Source organism: Pempheris klunzingeri, chromosome 4, assembly GCF_042242105.1.
Source record: "Pempheris klunzingeri isolate RE-2024b chromosome 4, fPemKlu1.hap1, whole genome shotgun sequence".
Lineage (NCBI taxonomy): Eukaryota > Metazoa > Chordata > Actinopteri > Acropomatiformes > Pempheridae > Pempheris > Pempheris klunzingeri.
In genome coordinates this window covers 9,532,440-9,556,971 of record NC_092015.1, presented here as the reverse complement: position 1 = coordinate 9,556,971, position 24,532 = coordinate 9,532,440, and the positions used below count along the sequence as shown (strand labels likewise).

The 24,532-nt window shown below is 39.8% G+C and overlaps 3 protein-coding genes across 4 annotated transcripts; 2 read left to right on the top strand and 1 right to left on the bottom strand.

The window, feature by feature from the left end:
- The first annotated feature begins 1,765 nt into the window (after positions 1-1,765).
- On the top strand, positions 1,766-10,252 carry tmprss5 (transmembrane serine protease 5). The gene is made up of 14 exons (XM_070829363.1): positions 1,766-1,829; positions 3,973-4,115; positions 5,004-5,142; positions 5,690-5,770; positions 6,599-6,712; positions 7,105-7,240; positions 7,466-7,579; positions 7,687-7,730; positions 7,896-8,058; positions 8,207-8,391; positions 9,030-9,128; positions 9,252-9,394; positions 9,530-9,682; positions 10,244-10,252. Exons 1-14 carry the CDS (start codon positions 1,766-1,768, stop codon positions 10,250-10,252), a joined length of 1,587 nt encoding a protein of 528 aa, XP_070685464.1.
- A 560-nt stretch (positions 10,253-10,812) lies between these two features.
- pih1d2 (PIH1 domain containing 2) lies at positions 10,813-13,083 on the top strand. The gene is made up of 5 exons (XM_070829864.1): positions 10,813-10,992; positions 11,954-12,080; positions 12,181-12,411; positions 12,546-12,820; positions 12,949-13,083. Exons 1-5 carry the CDS (start codon positions 10,813-10,815, stop codon positions 13,081-13,083), a joined length of 948 nt encoding a protein of 315 aa, XP_070685965.1.
- A 498-nt stretch (positions 13,084-13,581) lies between these two features.
- On the bottom strand, positions 13,582-24,500 carry dixdc1a (DIX domain containing 1a). 2 transcript variants are annotated; one of them, XM_070829597.1, is made up of 15 exons: positions 24,387-24,500; positions 19,000-19,157; positions 18,747-18,892; positions 17,836-17,925; positions 17,534-17,587; positions 17,384-17,434; positions 17,017-17,121; positions 16,842-16,895; positions 16,664-16,756; positions 15,768-15,845; positions 15,153-15,314; positions 14,941-15,007; positions 14,644-14,752; positions 14,325-14,433; positions 13,582-14,065 (listed from the first exon to the last, which is right to left on the bottom strand). In XM_070829597.1, exons 1-15 carry the CDS (start codon positions 24,407-24,409, stop codon positions 13,982-13,984), a joined length of 1,383 nt encoding a protein of 460 aa, XP_070685698.1. In that variant the 5' UTR covers positions 24,410-24,500; the 3' UTR covers positions 13,582-13,981. The 2 variants fall into 2 exon arrangements, with proteins under 2 accessions (XP_070685698.1, XP_070685699.1); XM_070829598.1 differs by lacking the exon at positions 15,768-15,845.
- Between the last annotated feature and the right edge of the window lie 32 nt (positions 24,501-24,532).

Sequence of the window (24,532 nt, the reverse complement as noted above, 5' to 3'; positions counted from 1 at the left end):
GAGGAGAGATTCTGGCAGTGTGTGAATGTGTGTGACTATGTGTGTGTGACTATGTGTGTGTGTGTGTGTGTGTGTGTGTGTGTTGACATAGAGGGGGCATAAATTAGTGTTTTCTGCCCTCACCCTGGGCTGCATCATGGCCTGGACAGTGCACAGTGGACTTTACCTCTTGAACACCTAATTGTTTCATGACACTGCACACATACAGGGCCAACATCCTCTGCCATGCTTTGACAAAGTTAAAGGTCCATTCAGTAATTTTTGACCATATAAATCTGAGGAAGAGATAATTCACATAATTGAAGAGTTTAGCTTGTAGAATAAAAGTATTTTATCCGCAGCCATTTGGCTTAAATTTACTGGATTAAATCTGAAAACAAAGACATGGTATTAGATTCTGTGAGACTTCTGTGACGCTTTCCAAGGATATTATTATGTTCATGTTTATATTCATAGTGAATAAACGTCCAGAAACCAGCTAAGAAAGAAAACATCACCTCTTGTAACTCCAGAACTTATATATTCTAATTTATATTCTATGATTACATAATTGTGTCATTCATATATCATATTAAAAGACCTTTCAATCAACTGTGTACTGTTAAGTTCCAGCTTCTTTTGATGTTTTTGATGTAAGGCAAACCTTTAGTTAAGATTAAAGCAGTGATTGTCTATCTGGGCAATGTGATGAACACTAAAAACATAAAAGTAGGATTATAAACTCTGTGAGGCTGATCTTTAGTTTATTTCTCTTCACAATAACCAGTAAACTTCCAGCTGCGACACGCTGACTGCACAGGACACACCTCCCACTGACCGGAGTCAGCTGTAATACCTGAAAACCTGCTGCTGAGGAGAGTGCTTAAAATTAGTGAACAAATGAGCAGAGAAGGGGTTTCTAAAAGCTAAACATAATGGATGAGCGGTTCAAATGTCCAGTTTCTGGCACTCCAAGTGGTTATTGTATGAATGCAGACTGAAGACAAGAAAAAAAGTCTAAACATACACAGTTGGACTGTCATTCAGTCATGAGTATTTAACAGAGTAAATCTGAATAAATAAAATGTTTTGTCACCTTTGCAGAGAGCTACGGTCGGCTATTAAACTAAACAAATTGGCTTCTAATATTTAATGGACTTGCATCTTTTCATCTAACTCTCAGCAAAAAAGTGAAGCGTATTTCCCAAAATGTTTAGATTCGATTCGATTAGATCTTCCTTTATTAGTCTCACGGTGGGGAAATTTACAACGTTCCAGCAGCAAAAGTAGAGCATCAATAAAACAATAAAACATTTGGAACATAACTGGTGGTGTTAATGGTGGTGTAAACTCATCTGATGGGGCTGTGGTGCTGCGTCAGACAAGAGAAGCTGGGAACATTTGGATTGTGAATTTAACAGGCTCCACTCTGTCCTGCATCTGTGGGCACGCCAGCCTTTAATGCCAAGTCAAGGCCAACAGCATCAAATGGCACAACTCTCATGAGCCCACACATCAATGAATCAGTTTTAAATGCCTTGGTGGGCTGGACTGTGGCAAAAAAAAAAAAAAGCTGTGTCCAAACCTTAAAAAAGAAGCTTCCCCCTCTGCTGTTAAGTGAGAACTTACTGAGGGATCTCTGAGTGGGGACTGAGGGACCACATCTGATGTTCAAGGTTTGGACACTGAGAGAGCCACACATACTAATGGATGAGATAAGAGTGAAGCTGATTAAATCTCACTGCACCAAACAGGGGACAGTGCCTCTCCCACAGAGCGCAGAGAGATGGATAGATGCGGCTCCAAACTGGGCTGCAGCCAGCCTCTTCACAGCGGAGCCTCGGACTGTGGTGCCTGAATAAATGAATGACTGTAGTCCACACTGGGGCATCTGTGACACCCCCTTTACAAGGTAACATGCTGTTGTTGTTGCGCTCACATTGGAGGGATTTATTCATAAAATAACACAAGTTTACCGCCCTAGACGGTTTTTGTGGTTGTTCTTTACAAACTTGTTGAACTGTTTACTGAGGTGTTCAACTTTATAATCACTTTGAAGGCTGCAGTTTGTGAGGTTGCTAATTCATACAGTACACTGAGAGAAGTATGTTTCTAGTATTTTGCCCACCCATTTCAGAGGGTAAACTAAAAATTAGTATAACTAGCACTGCAACTACTGATTATTTTCGTTATGACTTAATGAGCTGATTATTTGTTTCTATTTTTTTTTATCTATAAAGATGTCAGAAATTCCCCAAAAATGTCCATCACAATTTCCCAAAAGCCCCAGTTGATATCTTTAAAATGGATTGTTTTGTCCAGTCAACTGAATGCAGATATCTAATTTAATTAGGGTATTTAAGTTACAGTGATACAAAACAGAGAATAGACTTCTATTCTCTTTTCTGTATCATTGTAACTTAAATGATCTTAATTGAGAAGCTGGAAACGTTTCAGCACAACATGTTTGAAAAAACTGAACATTATGAGGTCCAGTAGCATTTAGTGCTGTCGTATTAGTCTGAATTAGTATATGTAGCGGTATCTAATGCACTGATGAATGATTGTAAAATACCTATTATTATTCATGAGCAACACCTTTCAAGTAAGGACCTAGAGAAGATAATTGGAAGTTGAAGAATATCTGCAACAGGAAAACACAGCATAAAATTAATATACTTGGCTATGGCTAATTGCTCATACATTGGACTACATATTGTGCTACATAACAATGATGCATGAAGGATAAATAACTATTTAATGGAAGAATTGATCAGGTGCACGTGTATCCCTGAATGGAAATGGCTTTTCATCTTCCTCATATGACTTCTAACACAGTGAATCCAGTGAATAGCTGCTCTGTGAATCACTGTTTACTCGGCTGTCTGAGAAAATAAATTTCACCAGAAGAGGGAGACATCAAATCTCTGTGAAAACTACCCAACAGCAGCTTTGTTCTCCTTGCTTCAGTGTTTGCCTCTGCAGGAGAACAATTCAGCGTAATGTTAATATTGTCAAACATTATTAACCTCACAACCCTAATGATATGAATTTCAGCTGTTTCTCCGTCGCATGCAATTTATGCCACTGCTGCAATGCTCATTACTCTGTGTTTGATTTCCAAATAATTCCATATGACACCTGTTAGATGAGCCAAACAGATCTGAGCCATTTCTTGGATTCGGCCTCGACAGTCAGACGAGGAGGAATTTTCCTCCTGGCAGTTGTTCCCTTCACCTGCACTCTGGCTAATCCCACACTACGCATATGGAGGATACATAAACAACCTTTCTATCTAATGCTCTTTTTACAAATGCTCAAATTAGTCATTCTTTTCAATAAAAATTCAACGTTTCATCTGAGGAGACATGTGATGACAGGCTTTGATCTCCCTCAAACAATTTTCTTGCCACTTTCAAAGAGCAAGCTTTCCTTGTCTCGGTTACTAATTATTCCTTCTATTTTTAGAGTTAATGATTTCTTTTCGAACCCATTCAACACACATTTTCCACTGCATCTAAAACAAAGAAAATATTTGAAATACAGAAAAACATTATTGACTAAAACAGTCTGACAGTGAGCTGGTTAAAAGAGTGAGGATAGAAGAGAAAGTCTCATCTGTCAGCGGGCAGACAGAACCGGCTTCATTTCGTTCTTGAGTGTTGAGAGATGATAGCTTTGGATTCCAAGTAACGGGGATTGACATGATATGAGACTTTTCAACAATCTGCAATAATGACCTTTTCTCAGAAGCTGCAAACCATCAAGTAATAACACATCTCAGGTGAAAATGGATAATCTTTTGGCACAGGTAAAAAGTGTTACCTAGCAACCCCTGGTGTCCTATCAATAGTCAGCTAGGAGGTATCTCTGGAGATGCTCCCCCCTACAAAGACCTGGTTCAGCTTGCTTCCACAGGCCCCATGACCCCCCTGGACAAACAACAGCCTCATTCTCTGCACCACTGCTGACCTCATTGTCTCTTTTATGAAGGGAAAGTCCAGAGTTGCATTCTGTTAAACGGCAAATGGTGCATCAACTGCGAGCAGGACAGACCTCTCTACCTCCAGCGCAGGCCTACAGATGAGCACGGACACCGCCGCCTTTTCCTCAGGACTGTACGCAAAGAAAACATGGTAAGTGAGGGAGACTAAATATTCACTTTGACTTGCTCCACCTGCCTCATGTATGCAATCCTAACAACAACACTAACTCATATTGTCACCTTCACTTGCAACCTCAAAATTTACAACAACAGATGCTGTTTACACGTGTAGTGTTCACTTCAGACTTGTGTCACACTTTTGTCACTTTTTTTTCCAATTCATTTGCATCTCATGACCTATGCTGTACAGCTGTTCAGAATTTACGAAGTGCTCTTGAAACTATATGCAACTTAGGCTAATTCCAAATTCGAAATGACATGTTTAGCAACACTCAAGTGCTACAGTAATATGAGAAAGCAGATGGCATGGGATTAATTTAGATGGATTTTGTACCGCAATTGTATAATACCAAGTCTGCATCTCTCATCTACAGAGAGCTTTATTATAATTACTGTAATAGTCTCAATATGTTGTTTATAGAAACAGCTGCTCCTCGGAGAGTGAGTCCAAAAAAAAACAAACACTCCAGCGTGATAAAACTTTTCTGAAAACAGGAACAGGAAATGTGTCTTAACCTTATATATAACCTTATATTTATATACATATAAATGTGCTGTACAAGGTGCAAACAGACATGCGAAAGCTCCTGCTTGGTCATTACACCTCGCTCACTAAGGAGATATACAACACCTGTACACACCTACAGCTCTGACTCCATACATCTGGACTGGTCAGTAGTGGCTAATATCCAGTGTTACAGTGCTAATTAAATCTGGCAGAGCCTGACAGGTGCACTGTTGTTGAGGAGCAGATGGTCAGCAAGTAGCTTTTGTCACAAGTCAGCAAACTTGCCAAGAATTGATAGAATAGGAACAAGCTGTAAATGAGGTATGATGAGCTAACTGTACCTTCTTATAGAGTCTTGATGGAGACACATTATCAGTGATTGAGAACCCGGCGGCTGTGAGCAATACTTTTCATTCAGAGAAAACGGCAGCAGTTGCGGGGACCAAGGGAGTGCACGGCTGGTTAAAAGGGATTCATTCTACAAGTCACGGTAAGCTCCAGTGGTGCACCACCTGATGGGCATCAAACATCAGACTATGACAGCAATCTTGCGTCATGAGCGCAAAAAAACAAGACATGGTCACGAAACACACTTCTATAAATGTAAATGTCTAAAAAAGACTTTGCACTGAATCAAACCATCTGCAGTGAAGTGATATCAAGTAGAAGTTTACTTCAGAAGTTTATATCACCATGTAGATTTGCCTTTCAACTCTTGAAAGTGTTTATTGTGCACATATACAACGTAGCTTATGAATTTCTGTCAGTGCTCAATGTACATATATATATATACACACACATATATATAGATATATACATATATCTATATATATATATATACACACACACACATATATATATATATATATATATATACACACATACATACATATATATATATACACACACACATACATATATATATATATATATATATACATATATAAACACACACGACATTTGTTGACACTGACGTTTAATCTCAGCTCATATATGTGCCCTGAAGGTATTAACTCCAGTCTTAACTGTTGCTTTAGCTCACAGACTGGTGAGGCTGCTGGCAGTGGTGTGTGCGGTAGGACTCCTGGGAGGCTTAGCTGTTGGTGTTTGGTTTCTAGGTGAGTCATTGTGTTGAAAGAGAATCGCTAAATTAGCTTAACAGTCACCAGGAACTGGAAATGAAGGTGCAAAGTGTGAAGTTACAGCCACTCCAGCGTCTGTAGCCTGTATTTGCAGGTTACTGCTGCTCTATTCAGCAGAGCTTACAGATTTTTGAGGCCAATTCAATATCAGCATTTGAAAGTTAAAAAATAATGAATATAGAACTGCAATTCACTATTATCATCGCTGATTAATCAATTAATTGCTTGGTCTATAAAACATGAGGAAACAGAGAAAAATGCAGGCCACAATTTTCTAAAGCTCAAGGTGACGCATTCAAATTAATGCTTGTTTTGTTCGACCAACAGCCCAAGACCCAAAGATATTCAATGTGTCTTAATTTGTATATTTCCCTGTTTGATGAGCTGAAACTATTAAATGTTTGCCAGCATTGCTTGATAAATTACTTCAGCAATTAATTTATCATCATAATAGTTGCAGCTGATTATTTTCTTTTGTTTCAACAAATCGATCAATCAACTGCGCAATCACAATTGTTGCAGCTACAACTCTATAACAATGGATTGACCAATATCTATTTTCTTAACATAAGCATATATTTTTAAAAACCTTCCTTCAAATTAGTTTTACATAAATCTGACCAAGCTACCAACTGAGAACTGGACATTTTACAGTTGAAAAATAAACTTAATGCACATCTAATGCTAAATTGCGTAGTACGCCTAGAATACTATTTCAGATTATCTGATTTACTAAAAATTAAAATTTTTCCACTGCCTGTCTAAAAGACTGATTAACTACTGTATATCTTTATCTACAAATAGTTAAACTTTTGCTGAGGCCCTCCTATTCCCAAAGTCCAGTGGGTCTCGGGGACACGAAGGAGACGCCTTTCTGTAATGTGACAGAGGATATTTCCATCTCGGACCCCAGGAAAGGTCTGTTTCCTCCTCTCTCTGGTGTTGTGTCTGGTGTGGAGGCAGCCATTTGTTTCACTGTTTCATAAATTAACTGACAGTGCAGGATTTGTGTGGTTGCATATTGTTATGCGATTCATCATACTGGGTCATGGTTCACCTCTGAAGTGATTTTTAGTTGAACAGTCGCAAAATTAGCATTCAACAGCTGCTTCTTGTTGCCTTTTGTTCACTCTTGAGAGATGCCCATTGACTGACATGAAAACATCACACATAATGATCTGTTTGTACTGACTACATTAGCATAGATACTTGTGTTTTTTCCTAATCATTTCCCACTCAAAGAAGAGGCTCGTTCATTGTTGTTGACTGAGAGCTTGTCTCTGGAGGGATTTTCAATCAATCAGGTTCAGTGTTTTACAGAATCAGCCCGGAGAACTCCCTCCTGGAGATCCAGCTGGGGAAGCTGCCCACCTGGCTGCCCGTGTGCTATGAGAGGTGGAACTCTTCCCTGGGGACACTGGTCTGCAGACAGCTGGGTTATCTGAGGTTTGCACTCCAGACAGGATCATACACCACCTCTGCCCTTAATAATGATTAATACTGGAGCGCCTACTCGCTAACTTATAGTTTAATCTTGGCCTGCTTTGCTGAGGTTGGAGGCCCAGCTTATTTATGATCTGCTAACCTCATTTGCAATCTTGCTTCACACCTTCTGAGTCTGAATTATCTTAATACTCACTCCCACCCATTTTGCATATGTTCTCTTCCAAGACTGACCAAGCATAAAGGAGTGAATCTGACTGATATTGGGCCAAACTACACTGATGGCTTTATACAAATTACCTCAGAATACAAGAACAATCTGGAAAATATGTGGCAATTCAGGTAAGGCAATTTGTCTGAGGACATAATACTCATAATAATGCAGAGAAAACTGTGGCTACTAACGCATTAATTATGCATCATTAGTTACCCAATTTGTTTTCATTTAGGGGGAGCTGTATTACAGGGAAGGTTATCGCTTTGCAATGTTTTGGTGAGCAAATTAAACTTTTTTGTTTGACTTTGCACCTAACACGGAGCCCTGTAGTTCCTCAATAATATTTCAGAAAGAGCTATGGCAGAAACAGTGAATGATGTCACTCGCTGCAGCACTTTCTGACCACTCCATCTCACTTTTGATGAATGGATCTCTGTGTAGAGTGTGGAACACGAGCGAAGCTGCCCAGGATAATCGGGGGAGTCGAGGCCACGCTGGGCAGGTGGCCCTGGCAGGTCAGCCTTTACTACAGCAACCGTCACACCTGCGGAGGCTCCATCATCACCAGTCAATGGGTAGTCACAGCTGCCCATTGTGTGCACAAGTGAGACTGCTGCCGTCACGAGCACTAAAGATCCAGGGTTACAGACCCTACCAAGGAGAATAATCACTCATTAACAGCTGCACCACACTGGACAACATGATTGTCTCTTATCAGTATCTGCCTCATCTTTTCTTATCCAAAATGTCAGCTACAGGCTACCTCAGGTATCCAGCTGGGTGGTCTACGCCGGTATTGTCACCCGCAGCTCGGCTAAAATGGCTGAGCACACAGGATACGCTGTGGAGAAGATCATCTACAACAAAAACTACAACCACAGGAGCCACGACAGTGACATAGCCCTGATGAAACTGCGAACCCCGCTAAATTTCTCAGGTCAGTCTGGGAGCCATGATAGCCAGACGTGTTTAGGACATTAAATTACTGTGCTTCGAGTGATAATTTATATCTGATGTGGTTTTTACACAGAGACTCCAAAAGCCTTAAAATGACTCCCTCTTTGAAAAAAAACCCCAGAAACTATGAATATTTTTCCATTTCAAAAGTTTAACTACTGGACACAAGATGTCTCCTACTGAAAAGTTGAGTCTCATTTTATGTGAACTAGAGAAGAAGTTTTCAAATCACACTTCTGTCAGTTGCATATTGGACCGTGATTGGCTTCCGTGTTATAAAATCATGCTTGTTCGTACGTGTTTTAAACTGAGATTTGAGCTGATCACAGAGAAACTCTCTCTCTTCAGCAGATGGATGTGATAACAGCCTTCTAGTGTCAATCTTTGCACATATGTGAGGGGGGCCTTAAGGGCTTTGAACCTAAACATATTAAGAGTGCAAGATAAACAAAACAAACCCACACCAGGGAAGAAAGCGCAGAGTGTGTAAGTCTCTTAAAACAGCAAGAGAGAAAAGCCTTAATAACTATAGAAATCACTGGAATGAAACATCATCAGGAATCATGTTCCAATCTGTTGCAATTATAAAGCAAATCTTCTTATTTCCCCTTTAACTAGATACAATTAGGCCTGTCTGCTTGCCTCAGTACGACTACGATCTTCCAGGAGGTACACAGTGCTGGATATCTGGATGGGGGTACACACAGCCTGAGGGTGGTAAGATGCTACTGTGCTGCTCTAAAACAAATTTACATCTGCTGCAAGTCTAATTCACACATGATGACAGAGTGTACCCGGCGTATTGACAGAGCAGCCTTAAATGTGTGTCTCCTCTCTCAGTTCACTCACCTGACACCCTGAAAGAGGCGCCAGTTCCCATAATAAGCACAAAGAAATGTAACAGCTCCTGCATGTACAACGGAGAGATCACGCCACGCATGCTTTGTGCAGGATACACGGAGGGAAAAGTGGATGCATGTCAGGTCAGATGCATGTTTTGAACAGTAGTTTGCATTTTAGAGATTCATGCTCGCCTCCGTGATTTGTTTACAGTGCAACCCTGGCATAATGAAGGCAGGGTGAGTGTTTGTGAGCAGTGTTTGTGCCTACCTCTTCAGGGGGACAGTGGGGGTCCTTTGGTTTGCCAAGATGAAAGCGCGTGGAGGCTGGTCGGGGTCGTCAGCTGGGGGACAGGATGTGCTGAACCCAACCATCCTGGAGTTTACACAAAAGTGGCTGAATTCCTGGGCTGGATCTACGACATGATTGAGGTAAACAGACTTTAGAAATATTGTGGAAGAAAGTATTTGTCCAGTACAGAGGTGCAGGACTTGTATTTTATTTGAATATTTCAATTTGATGATACTTTTTATTTCTACTCCACAACATTTACACTTTGTAAAGTGTCTTTGAGTTACAAAAAATAAAATATATCATCATTTATTATTGTATCAAGATATTACATACAAAACACATGATCATATAATAAACGCTGGAACCAGCAAATATTTGGCATTTTTGCTTGAAAAGGGAAATTAAATCAAAATAGTTAGATTAATTTTCAAGTAATCAATTAATCATGTAATAGTTGCATCCCTAAATTGCACAGTATGTTAAGTAGTTAAAATTAGCTGCAACTTAACATTCAAATGCTGCTTATACAGTAAGTAAAGCATCAATAATAAAGATGATCCAATAATAATACATTGACAGAGGTTATTCCGCCGCAGATGTACAGATAATGCTTCTGTTATTCTTCTCAAACGACCATCAGCATCAGGATGAGTATAGCAATAATAATAACAAATGCTAATGACTGTTTCTCTTTGCAGAACTACTGAGGAGGGCTCATGAAGCACAACAAGCAGAGGGTGTTACTGATATTACTGTTTAAGACCTTTGAAAATCATAGTTAATATAAATGTCCGTTATATTATGTACACATAAAGACTGACTGGAGACATCAAAATGCATTTTTACGTTATTTTTTCATGTACTGAAAATAAATTATGCCTCTTGTAAAACCCTGTCCAGTGTGGTCACTGAGCTGCAGCTCTGCTCTTCACCGCCAGATGGCGTCTGTGCCACGTTTCCTCATCCAGTTTCCATAGCAACTGACAACATTAGCTAAACTAGCTTGTTTGTTACTTTGATTTGACCGAAGTTTCACAGTTGTCTGATATTGATGTATGCTGGTTTTTTTGGGGTGCCGTTAAGAACAACACTGTTTTAAAACACAGTGGTCGAGCTGGTTTTCTAACTCCTGCTCACAAACTTCAGCGTTTCTCCAGCTAGTTGTCCTCTTATCAGACAGCTAATGCTACTCCTAGCTAGCTAGTGGCTAGTTAATGCTAACGCTAGTGTTTGCTAAATACAGAAGTAGTTGGACAGTCACCTTAAGATGTCCCTCACTGGCAGTAGAGATGTTTTACAGCAGGTCAACCAGTTTTGGTCCATGCTGGATGATCTCTCTCTGAATGACCCTGCAGCTTACCGCAAGCTCATTGAGAAACAGATGAAGGAGGGGAGTGAATTCAGCGCACCGCCTGAGCTCGACTGTTGTTTGTGCACTGAAATGATGGTAAGTTAAATTAAGTCGGAGGCAGCAGCTTAATAAATGGGAACGAGTTAACTTTACCCCCGCTATCAAGCCTGCAGAGACGATTTCTCAGACATTTTCAGTCAAAGCAGGGGAAGCACAGGTGTGTCTCATCAGAGAGGGCTCCGTTCCCTTTAGCTCAATACAGCTGTTGCACAAAATCATGTGACCCAAATAGGAGGTTAAGCTACGATTTGAACATTATTTTCTTTACATACATCTTTTAAAGCAGCTGTAACAAATTCATTGATACAGAGAAGCTTTGATAGTGTGTACCTGTGTATTGATCACTGATAACTTTTAATCCTCTAGCATCACACAATCTGATGGATCAAATCAAAGTTTGTGGCACTGTATTAAAATGCAATGAAGGCACTCTATTGCTATTAAAATTAAATATGTGATAAAGACCCAGAATCTAATGGGTCACAGAATTTGGTAAAACACTGATCTCCTGACATTGTCAAAAAAGAAAATTAAATACAGCCATTATTAATGATATCATTAAGTTACACCTGTTTTAATGAATGAAGATGTATGCTGTGACTAATGTCAGATTGATTTAAAAAGTATCTACTTGTCTGTCTCCTAGAGCTGCAACTAAAGATTATTTAAATGATTTATTAATCTACAGATTATTTTCCTGATTTGTCTATAAAATGTCACCAAATCACAAGCTCCCAAAGACCACTGTGATGTTGATATCTGTCCAAACAACAAAAAGAAGACTGAGAAAACCAGGAAATATTCACTTTTGAGGGGCTAAAATGAGTAAATTCTTGTAATTTTAGTTTAAATAATTACTGAAAATATGGATTATCGCAATAAATTTCCCCCTCAAAACAAAACAAAATACTTAGTTGAGATGCCATGCCCGTGTCCATTTATAAGGTCAGCGTTAGGGTGTGTTTTGACAGTTTTCTGACATATGTGTCCTCAACAGGAGCCCAAAAAAGGGTCGCTGTACCTCAACATATGCAGCTGGAAACGTGTGCCTGCGCCTCAGGATCCCAGCAGGCCTTTACCTGTGTGTGCAGGAAAACTGGAAACAGGCACAAATCAAGGTCAAGGTAAAAGACAAAGCTGTGCTGCATCACAAGCTACAAAACTGGCCTTTGTGTTACATCATGTAAACAAGACGACTAATAAATTAGTGTTTTTCCTTCACAGGTTGTTACACTGTGTTGGATGTGGCATTAAACCCTGCTGTGCTGCAGGAAAGTAAGACAGACAAAACAGAAGTCTATAAGCTGGCCCTGAGCTTTGCCCAGCAGCAGCATGGGATGAGGTTATCTCAGCAGTACACTGTCATCAGCTGCAGCCCAAAAAGTAGCCCAGATGACTTGTGCCGTCGGCTTGGGTTTCGGCAGTGGTCTAACACACCCAAACTCCCAGAGACAGGTAGAGCATTAAGTCCTCTCCCCTTGATAAGCTGCTACAGGGCTGTTGAGGCTATTTTCCTTTGCCGCTGTGGGTGTATCATCTTTCACCTTCTACTACAGTTCCTAATAATCCATAAGGTTCCTTTTTTACAGCCACTCAGACCCCAGCTGCCCTCTTGCAAGAGATCTCCTCTCTGCGCTCAGAGAAACAAGACGAGGCCCCAGCAGCCCAAATTATCTGTAGACCCGCGGAGCACAGAAAGAAGGATTTGATCCAGGTCATCTCCACCACATTAATGCAGCCTCAGAAGCCGGAGTACCAACTCGAGGTGAAGACTGATACAGCAGGAGTCTCTCACAGCATGGAGCTGACAGTGGAGCTGCCAAAGGTTTACTCCGTGTCAGAGTGCCAGCTGAGAATTTCCAAGGTTAGCGGTTACACACTCCCTTGAACACTTATAATGAAGCACTTTAGAATCCAGTGTGTGTCAGTGCGTAGTCGGGTGTCATAAAAAATACATAATTGGCCTGTTTTGTACTTTATTTCTGTCTGCAGGATGACGTCCTGCTGGAAGTGGAGGATGTCTACTATTTGCTTTTGGAATTCCCAAAAACTGTAAATGAAGACACAGCATCTGCCATCTTTAACAAGAAGAAACGAAGGCTTACTTTGAGGGCAGATGTTTTGTGACCATTTGCCTTAATAGTGAAACAAGTGTACACAGAGGTGATCAGATGCTGGGAGTTCATTCTGACACTGAGAATTCCTCTCAAAGTGAATAACCAAACAAACTAAATTCCTGTAAAGCCTTTTGAATACACGATACTGTGGAGGGATCAAAACTTCAGCTAGCAAACACATAGTTCCCCAGTAAACGGATCCAAAACCAAAATGTTTTTACTGAAACAACACATGTCATTGTGTCCCTCTGTGCTGTGTGGGTTGATCTGCAGTAGCAAATGTAATAATTCTTAACCCAAAAAAATTAATTGACTTTAATGACAATCTGTGGAGTTTGTTTATTAATGTGTGGGTGTATGAGTGGAGGTGTATAATGGCTAGGAGCTGGTGTACTGTGTCATTACCGTATGCCTGGGGAATAATTGACAACAAAATGATCCATGCAATAATTTCATGTTTATTAAAACATCAAAATTGATGCAGAACAACAACATCAGTATTTGGCAATCTGGAACGCGTGAAAAATGTCAGTAAACACTTTTATTTTAAGGTTTGCATACTATGCACTGATTACAGTTTTTTAGAGCACAGCTTATGACATGTTTCCTTTAGCATTCAGCTTCAAGTATCACATTACTGACCATTAATCTGTAGTCCCACATATAAATTTATGCGCTGCACACAATGTCTAATATCCATTAAGTGGTACCTAAATGAAAAGTCAAATCCTTCATATGAAACATTCACTTTTAAAACATGGTTTTGTATCGAAATGGCGTCAGATCTGTTGGTCCCAGTTAATTGTATTATAAGTTTTCTGTATTATGGCATCACGAGCATTTTCAGTGGAATCCTGGTCCAGTGGGAGCAACTGAGGTTTGTAGTGGTGATCTCTGGTTTTTAGGCTCTACCTCCTCTCCCCGTGGTCCTCCTCCACCCATGCTACAATCTTCCCTTCCCAGCCAGGCACGACTGCTCCATCCTGAAAAACCTGAACAGCCAATATCCAGCATTTACATATCCAAGAAACGTTCACATCTATAATGCACAAAGGTACGGCTATAAATTGAAAATGACGACTCTGTGTTATCAAACTCTCTGAGATGGAAATCAGTCCCCCTACAGTGTTTTGAAGTATAGTGCAGCCACGGCTATTATTAGCATATCCACTCTACAACTGGCATTTTATATTTGCCTGCTGAAGCTGATGTGAAAAGAAGTAGGGGCTATAATTTTACGCCCACACCTACCTCTTCTTTCACTGTGCCAAACTCTGGGTCGAGGGCCTTGAAGTGGTATCTGAAACTGCCTTGTCTGTCCACAGCGGCCTTAAAGTCTCGCAGTGTCACCTCGCCCAGCCTGTAAGAGCACATTGTGAGCCATGAACTGTGCACACATACACCCACACAGACACTTTCTAGGATAAACATTTAACCAGCACTGATACTGAAGCATGTAAATGTAACTCTGAATTAAGCCTTGTGTCCTCTAAAATTCATGCACGCTACAGTGACGGAACAAACAATAACACTATTATATAAACCCACCATAAAGTGTTTTTTTTTTCACCTTTTTGGGATGTTAATCAGAAACGGAGTGAGCGAGCGATCAGTGAAGTAGAGCACTTTAGTGGAGACGGCAGTGTCCAGTCCCGGGCTGCTGTGTGAGTGCGCCATTTCTGAGAGTAATTACACAAAAAAAATGTTTTTCACAACCAGAGTGTAAAATGGCTCTTGCCTCCGGCCAATAATGCTCTCTTAATACAGAGCAGTGTAATAGAAAGGCACAATTTGGTTCAACAGCCAGGGTTGAGATGCTGTGGAGGATGACAAATCTTTAACAAAACAAAGATTTTGCTTGTCTCACTTGAGCTCTGTGGCCAGGAGTCACGGTCTGTTGAATTGGCTCTGCGTCCCGGTGATTTAAATTCCTCCTAGAAGAAGAACCAATTACTGGTAAACAGTCAAATGTCATCTGTTTTTTGACTCATCATTCATCAGGTGACGGATGTGTAGCTATTTTTTAGATTTACTCTGAAATGGTGTGTGTGTGTGTGTGTGCATTAATACAGTGTGTACCCCTTTGTCCTGCCTGCGCTGGGTGTCCAGAGAGTGTAACCGGTCCATGAGACTGGCCACTCCCTGCTCCAGCGTGTCCAGGGTGTGATGCTGGGGGTCGTGCCCAGAGAAGCTGTCCCTCAAACTACGCAGTGCCTCCCTGACCAGCTGCAGCTCTTCCCCCTGTGACAAACAGCTTCTTAATAGTCATGCAGTTTCTATAAATGTAGTTTTGCTTTTCAGATTAAGGCAACATGTATGAAAGCCCATTTCCACCAAGAAAAGAAAAAAACACTGTCAAAATTAAGAGATGCCAAGTGAAACATTTGATCCACTAATTCAAAGATTTATACTTAGTTACATGCATGACTGTTTAAAGCTTAGTATCTCATAATTCTGTCTTATCTAATAATTTTGAATGCATCTCATAATTTTGATTTATCATATAATCTTGAATCTACCTCATTGTTTTTATACAGTATGACTTACTATCTAATTATTTTGACCTGACCATGAGTATCTTTTATTTTTGTAATGCATAACTTTTCATTGTTCATTACAATAAGCAATCAAATCATCACAATAAACAGCAATTCATAGCACTGATTAAAGACTGAAATAAAGAAGGGTACGTACTGGCGCACTGTGCTGAAATGCTGCAGGAGGCGCTGAAGCTACTGAATTACTGTAACCACCATTTTCACTCCTGAATGACTGCAAAATGGACAATACATGTAAATATGTAAATAAAGTTGGCTGGTGAGAGTCTATAATTATGTTATCAGCAAAAAATGCCGTGAAAAGAATAAAATCAGATGCATGTAGCCGATGCCGGACCTAGTGTATTTCTCTGTGCTATAAGCTTCCATTGTTGTCCAAAAAACTATTTATAACACATCAGTGAGCTTCTTTTGCCCTGAGTGACATGTTTCTTCACAACAATGAACACTGGCAATGTAGATTTAGTTTGACCCACATATTGGGTACACTCTTAGTGCTGTAAATACTCAATAAATGTGTATGAATCCGCAGCTGAAAATAGTCCTCAACAAAAGCATTATTTGCTTCAGTTTGAGTAAAGAACTGCAGTGTTAAGTTGTTTTATTTATGACACAGAATTTTAAAAAATATACATTTTTTACCCCTTTTTTAAAATTATTTTTTATTTTATTATTATTATTATTTTATTTTTTTTAATTATGTATTCAGTAGGAACCAACAGACCCGGAGCTTAGTGCCACAGAGAGGAGCTGAGCACAACATTACTGGTTATCATCTTTTCTTGGAATTTGCAGACAATAACAAAAAAAAAAGATTTTGAATACTGTCTTTGTTATCAATTAAATTTCTCATTCAAATGTGCTTTTATCAAACATTTTCTGTACTTTAATTAAATTTTTTAGCCTGATTTGATTTTACATTTGACTTTATTTACTGCTTTGTACAAATAATGCTCTTTAAATGAATGTGAATATTATATGTAGTTTACATAAAAACATACATATATTGTTGAAACATTAACATGTCCTTACCCGTCCAAGGCTGACGTCATGTGCTTTATGTTGAGCTTCATCAAGCTTTTGTTGCTGTTGCTGCAGTATTCTGTCCTTCCTCCCGAGCTGCTGCTATTGTGACAGGAAAGATGGATGACTGCATATGCATGTATGTATCAAGAGAATGCATTAAAGTATAAATAATAAAAGACAATACCTCATATTCACTGAGTAATTTGTTCCTTTCACTCAGCTTGTGTTTGAGCTCTGCCTGCAAACAGATATAAGAGCTTGATATACGAGAGCTATACTGCTCACACATAAAACTGCATCCATGGGTCAAGCAGGTCAAATATTTCAGCGTGTCAAACGGATATCATCACTTGTCTCACATTTTCCCCTTCCAACTGATCTTTGGCCATGTTGCATCTCAGTAGCTCCTGCTTTAGCTGCAGCACAGCATCCTCCTGCACTGCCTGGCGCTGCTGTAGAGCATCCTAATGAGAAAGAGGGGGAGATCAAAGAAGCATCCAGGGAAGACCTGAATACAGATACACTTCATCCACCTGCCTTATTGACAACATACACCCACCACTAAACTTCATTATCTTTATAAAGAAATGAAAAAGTATATATTGCGTGTCGTAGAAACTGCAGAATCGCCAGTTTGGGATGGCACAAGAGTGGAATAGATTGAATTATATCCTTTAATCCGTTTTAATTCACACACAAAGGACGAAATTAGATTAATAGGTTTACCTTGATGGCCTGAAGGTGGCGTGCCTCCTGTTTGTGTCTCAGGAGTTCCCTCTAAGAGCCACACAAATGAACAGAGACATTAGAGAAAGGGAGTCTTTGCTTGTAAGGCAGCTCATCTATATTAAACCTAATTACTTTTACTAACTGTACCTTGAGATCAAGGGCTTCCTCCATGCTTTGGTCCAGGCGACTGCGGATTAGAACCTTCAAAGGGAGAGGGTATGAGGAGCGTAATTAGAGAATGGAAAAATGTCAGAACGCATGAGGAGGCTGTGGGCCTGCATGACAGCGGGCTAGCAGATCAGAGAGATTCAATTGCGCTCTACAGTAGCCGCTCTCAAGACGAGTGATGGCTGCAAACATCATCACAACAGAAGGGCTGACACTGATACTTCACACACAGTGGCGAGCAAGTGTTGTTTTCTCGAGTTAGCAGAGAGAGGGCACTGTACCAGCTGCTGTTCAGTGTTTGCCCGGTTATCTCCGAAGTTCACAGATCCATCCTGGTCCTCCTCGGGGAGGGAGCCATGGAGCAGCAAGGCCTGAAGACAAAAACACGCACACACTCATACAAATATGTAGACACACACTGTGAAGGCCTATAAGCAGTTATATCAAATACACATGGCAGTGAAGCCAAACATATTTCTGTATTTGTATTTGCAAATATAGCCGTTTTTGATTTTTTATACTTTACTGTACAACAAGTTTCCTTTTTCAGCAACCAGTGAAACCAAACTGGCCTTATTGCTCTAACCCACATATACAGTATACTGCTACAAACACAAACAGAAAATGAAATATTAACTGTACCGTATGCTGCGTTTAGCTGATTTGGATCCCAGAAAGCTTATTCATATACAGTCACCTCACACGTCTATATGTACACACACACACACACACATACATACATACACATATGTGTGTGTGTGTGTGTGTGTGTGTGTACATGTACGCTGAAAATATGGAAAATGTATGATCACTGTAATAATCAACACACCATACACCTTTGTATACTACTTAATATATTACTTAATTAATATAATACTTAATATGATACCTTTTACCCATAAGGAACATAACCACAGTTTAGAGGTGAAGGTAAAAATTTTACAAAAATGCACCTTATACTTAAAAATACAGAATAATATTGTGTGTGCTTGCATTATTGGCTGTGCATTTATTATTTTCATATTATTAATATATATAAATATATAAATATTTTATCATTTTGTTCTTATTTTATTTTGTTCTTATTTATATTTGAGATGTTACGCTCACTGGTGCACCTGTAGTCTGTGTGTCACTGTGTTCATAACAGGGGCGCTGTTTGTTTTTTAAGTGTGTTATCACCAACACTTACCTGTAGGCGGAACACCATCCTCCTGGCCTCCTGCATCTCCTTCTCCAGCTGCTCCTGGTGGGCGTCCAGCTGCTCCTCCCAGGACTTCTCCTCCTCCTGCCCATCGTGCCCGAGGGAAGGACACAATCCACACAGAGACACCTCCTCTGACAGGAAGAGAGTTGCAAGGGAGATGAGGCAAGAAAGCATTTCTTTTGTAGGGATACAGTGCATCGCATCTTGCTCTACAAGAGTTGATGTGCAGCCAACCAACCTGTGACAGATTTCTTCTCTGTCAGCTCAGATTTGTCATCCCGAGGTTCCCCCTGGTCTTCAGACTGATCATGGAGTGTTTCTTCTTTAGGGGTGTCAGTGGACTGGGTGATAACATACTCCTCTTTGGGGGAGTGAGCAGGGCTGGCTGAGCTGAGACTGAAACAGATGGTGGGCACAGGCAGGAATGAGTGTGTTTGCATCTCCTGCCAAAATGAATGGCAATAAATAAACCTAGCTACATAAACTGGAGAAATACACTGTAATAACTCCCCAAGGAGCCCAAAATGTGAATTAATCCTATCTGGGCTAAATATTTTAAACCATATCCATTTGAAACACGCAGCGCCCACAGGAATACAGCATATCACAGACTATTTAACTAATTTAACTTAATACACAAACACAACAAAACAGCGTTGAAACATTAAAATTTGAAATACGCAGCTGGAGCAGGAATGCATGCAACTCTGTCATTTTTCCCACAGGAAATTCCTTACATAGTTTGCTCCCCCTTTGGCCACAATTTCAAAACATTATTCAGGTATGGTTTCTGAATGAATGGTTTTCGTGCAGCTTGTATGAATATGTGTTTTGTGCTTCCTGAGAGCATCTCCTGCAGCCTGAGGTTCAGCCCGGCTGTCATCTTCACTCTGCTGTGTTTGTAGAAATATGATACAGCGATTGTGACCTGTGACCTATGGCATTATGCATGGTCCTTAACCAGGGGATTCCCTCTTTTTCCCTCTGTGTCTGTATGGGAAAGCAAACCTGCTTCTATGGAAACAGATCTAAACTGAAGTGAAGGCCTAGAAAAACATCACACGTCATTCACCCTGCTCCTGAGGCCGATAAACTAAAAAAGAAAAAAAAACTGTGGGATAAAACTGTTTACAAACGAAAGAACGTCCTGAGGGATTGCATTTGCACAGTTAGACATGTTCTTCCCATACATATGCAGCAAGATTTAAATTGTAGCTGATGAGATTTTCTGCTCATCTAATAGCATTACTCAGTGCAAGCAAATGTCTCAACAGACAGTAAATAGTAACGCTTGTGTTATCTGTCATTTATGAGTTCACACAGCCTCTTGACAGAATAATTGTGCACATATTCCTGTGAATACTTGTAACAATGTTCTCTCAGCCACAAAACAGACTGGAAACAAAACTTAGTGCTCAATCTTACATCTGCTGCAAACTGGCGCAGACCTACATATGGGCATGTAGGTCACGTGTAGGTGAGGTGTGGTCAGGTGCATTGCACATTGCCATCTTGAGGCAGCAGAAAGCGATTGTGCCATTGACCAACAAAAACATGGTCTAAAGTCAGTGACTGCTATTTAAAGATAGTCAGAGAGGCCTAAATGGGCCGATGCAAAACAGACGTATACTCTGCATGTGTAACAAGCAGCTTGCTTTTCCAAGTTGCCAAATCTGCCACTTTGCCAACTGACAGTCAGATTGGTTACATTTTACATCCACAACCACCTATGACTCATTAAATGACTAAATACAACCACTTTGCCTTGTGCCTAACTTTGCACCCAGATTGTGGGGAATTGGGTCAATTGGGCATGCCTTATGCACTTTAGACCATGTCTATAGACAGTTTAAATAGGGTCCTAACAGTTTACATATACAGCTATAATGGCTTTGTGAGGCTGTGCTTAGGCACAACACTGAGCTAAATGTTAATGTTAGCCTGCTAAATGCCATTTTGCTGATATTTAGCAGGTGTATTTACTATGATGACCTTCTTAGTTCAGTGTTTTAGCATGCCAACATTTCCTATTTAGCACTAGACATGAAGAACAGCTGAGGATGATAACAATAATAATGATGCATTTTATTTATGGGAAACTTTTAAAGCACTCAACGGCATGTTACAAGACAGTAAAAAAAAACAAACAGTAATATAACAAACTATGAAATCAAACAAAACAGCATCTACAACAATAATATAAAAAAAAAATAACTAACTATAATCATCGTCAATGACAAATGCTCAGTGTGGGTGCAGCCATTAGTGTCAGTGCTTAGTGTTTTGAGACAGGATTTGAAGGTGAGGAGAAAGTCAATATCGCAAATCTATTGTGGATGAGAGTTCCACAAGAAAGGAGCTGAACAGCTGAGGGCTCTAGACCCAGTGGTGTTCAAATGGAGAAGAAGAGGATCTGACAGTATGAGAGGGTGTGCAGATATAAAAGAGTTCAGAAAGATATAAAGGAGCTAGATTATGGAGGGCCTTAAAGGTCAGATGCAGAATTTTGAAGCTGATATGGTATTTAAAGGGGAGCCAGTAGCTGAAGAACAGGGGTGATATGATCTGTGGAGGGAGCTCTGGTAAAAATATGGGTCACTGAATTCTGGACCAGTTGAGATTTATGAGGACATTTTGAAGGGAAGGCCAAAGAGGTTAGAATTGCATCAGTCAATACGTGATGTAATCAGGGTGTGAATGGGAGTGGCGGTGCTGTTAGGTGTAAGTGATGGGTGAAGATGATTAATATTGTGTAGATGAAAGTATGCAGACTGAGTAACATTGTTAATGTGTGATTCAAAAAACAATGTGCTGTCCAGGCACCCAGAGACACCCAGGCTCTTAACCTGTGGGGAAGAAAAAACTATGAAATTGTCAATAGTCAGAGAAAATCAGGGTTTTTTTTTAGTAGATTTAGTACCTACAAGGAGAACATCAACTTTATGACCATTAGGTTTGTAAGTTGTATGAAAAGCTGTTTTTAATGTCTAGTAAGCAATCGGAAAGGCAAGTGAGCAGAAGAACGGAAGTCATCTTTGTGGATAGATAGAGCTGGGTGTCATCTGCATAGCTGTGAAAATGAAAACCAAATTTCTTAAAAATCTGACAGAGTAAGAGGTAAGAGATAAATAATGCACAAAACTGTGCTGCAAAAAACAAAGCCTTGGGGAACGTTGCTAGTAACTTTTAAGTTGGACAAGATAAGTGCGGCCAGAGAGATATGATCTAAACCAGACAAGAGAGGTGCCAACGATTCCAATGAAAACTAATCTCTCAAAGATTGTTGTGTGAGATCGTATCCAAGGCTGCACTTGAATGAAGATTTATGGTTAAGAGCCAAGAGTCGGCTGACATCAACAGATCAGTGGTGATTTTCACCAAGGCTGTCTCCACATTGTTGAAGGAACAAAAAGCAAACTGAAACTGGTCAAACAGATTGTTGTAAGTTAAGTGAGCATGAACCTAAGCTATAACTGTCCTTTCAAGTATTTTGAGGAATAGTACATTTGAAATTGGGCGAAAATTATTCAAGTTGTTGTGGATGACAATGTCATTAGTTTTGCACGAATTTGGTCGCAAAAAATTACAAGTTAGACCTGATCATGGCACTAGGTCAAAACCAGAGGGATCATCAAAGTTATTTCAATTCATCCTGAGGGAGACATGTATGTTTATACATACAAAATGTTATGATAATTTAAGAGTTGTTAAGACATTACACTAAAAAACACAATTATCTACCTCATGGTGGCACCAGAGGAAAAGTTAGAGGATCACCAAAGTCATTATGATTAATAGTCTGGGCACCACGAATGCCTGTACCACATTTTGTGGAAAGTCATCTTATAGTTGTATACTTCAGTCTGAACTTAAGTGGTGAACATGCAGACAGACCGACTGCTAAAGAAAAATATAAAGACATAATTTAAACTTTTCACATGAAAATGATCTGGCTATGTTCACCACACAGAGAAACTTCACCCTCCAGCTTCTTTGAAAGCGTAAAGTCACATAAAAAAAGAAACATGAACTGAGCAACTTATCAGATGCTGCTGTAATTAGTGTTTCTGCAAAAGGGATTAAAGCAGCTGCATCCAACTAATCTTGTCATTGCAGATCATGACATTATTGAGATACGCTCTAGCAGTGTGTCAGGGTGTGGCAGTTCAATAAACTAACGCATGTATTTTTGATGATCACTGCTGATTTGTTGCATCAAACGGACACATAGGCTACATACAGGCAGATTTGGAACATATGGTTTAAGCCAAAGATTAACCGCTGGGATTTGCAAGAGATGAGCTTCAGTGTAACAGATTAACATAATTTGATCAGCAGTGGTGGAAAGTTACTGAGAAAACAAAATAAATAAAGTAACCTTAAAGGATAGCTCTGATATTCTTAAAATCTGGGCCCTATTTTTTTTTGTGTGCACATTTTGCATTCAAAATGACTGGTAGACACAAACATTTTTGAAAATGTCCCAGTAGATCGCCTCAGCATGTAGCAGCGAATGAACGGCAAACTAGCTACAATAGCTGTCATGTAATCCTTTGGGGCAAACACATCAAAGTATGTCCCCTAAAAGTGCATGTTTCTGCTACTGCCAGACTCAGATTGTTATTCAAAATGTCTCACAACATTACGGTAAGTATTCATACAGAAACAAACCTGTAAGTTCCTATTTGTTTACCAAGAAAGAATTTTATTGCTCTCCACAAAGCCACCAGACTCCATTGACAAAAACAATACTTTACCTCAAGAGTTGCTGGCCTACCACAGCCTTGACTGGTTTGTTTAACTTTGTACGTTATACAAATATTATGTTGGATCTGAACTAACCCTTTAAAACACAGCAGTCATACAATAACACAAACACCAACTCTGATAAGTCAAGGCAGTGAACTGTATCAAAAATCTCATAATATTACTTAAAATAATATCTAAATCACGATGGTTATTTATCTGCTGAACAAGTACTTTTGCTTTTGATAGTTAAAGTACATTTTCTTTACTTGTGATGTTCACATTATGGTTTGGTAGTTTTACATACTTGACATCAGTGATCAGCATTAAAAATCTACACATCAACCACTTTATTTAGTTAAATTTAAGTTCAATGCAGTAGCCTACAGATGGCTTGGCTGGCAAACACTGTACCAAATCTAGGAAAAGATGGTGGCTTTTCAAAATGTGTTCACAATCCTTCAACAGCAGGCCTTATTTAACAGGGCAAAAGAGCAAATATTTCTTATTTTACTATAGATTAAAATGTATAATCTTCATCTGGATCATGAAATGGAAGTTAGACTGCGGTTGCTAGGCAATAGCAGCTCAGCTCACACAGACACATAGAGGGACACACCCACACCCACTGCACTGTAAACACTGAACAAAACCTGCACGGTATTCAAGGTATTCAAGTCACATTGTTATGGTGAAATGCATCACTAACACTAACAATGAGACACACGCTGATCAAGATGATGTATGTAGGACGTCTCCTGAATCCAGGCCTAATGTACTGTATGTCTCTGCTGCTGATGCACTCATTCTTTGTAGACAAAAATAGCAGCCTGGATTGATATACTGTTAAAATAACAATAAAAGAAAAACAGCTCTTACCATTTCATCTGTTTGGCTCCCATGCTGGTGTTTACAGGCTTAACCTCCCATACAGTCGGAGCCCCGCATCTGGGTGATGCTCTGTTTCTCAGTCAGGACCATAGCCCAAACACAGCCAGAGGCAGCAGGGAGGGGAGCAGCCCTGA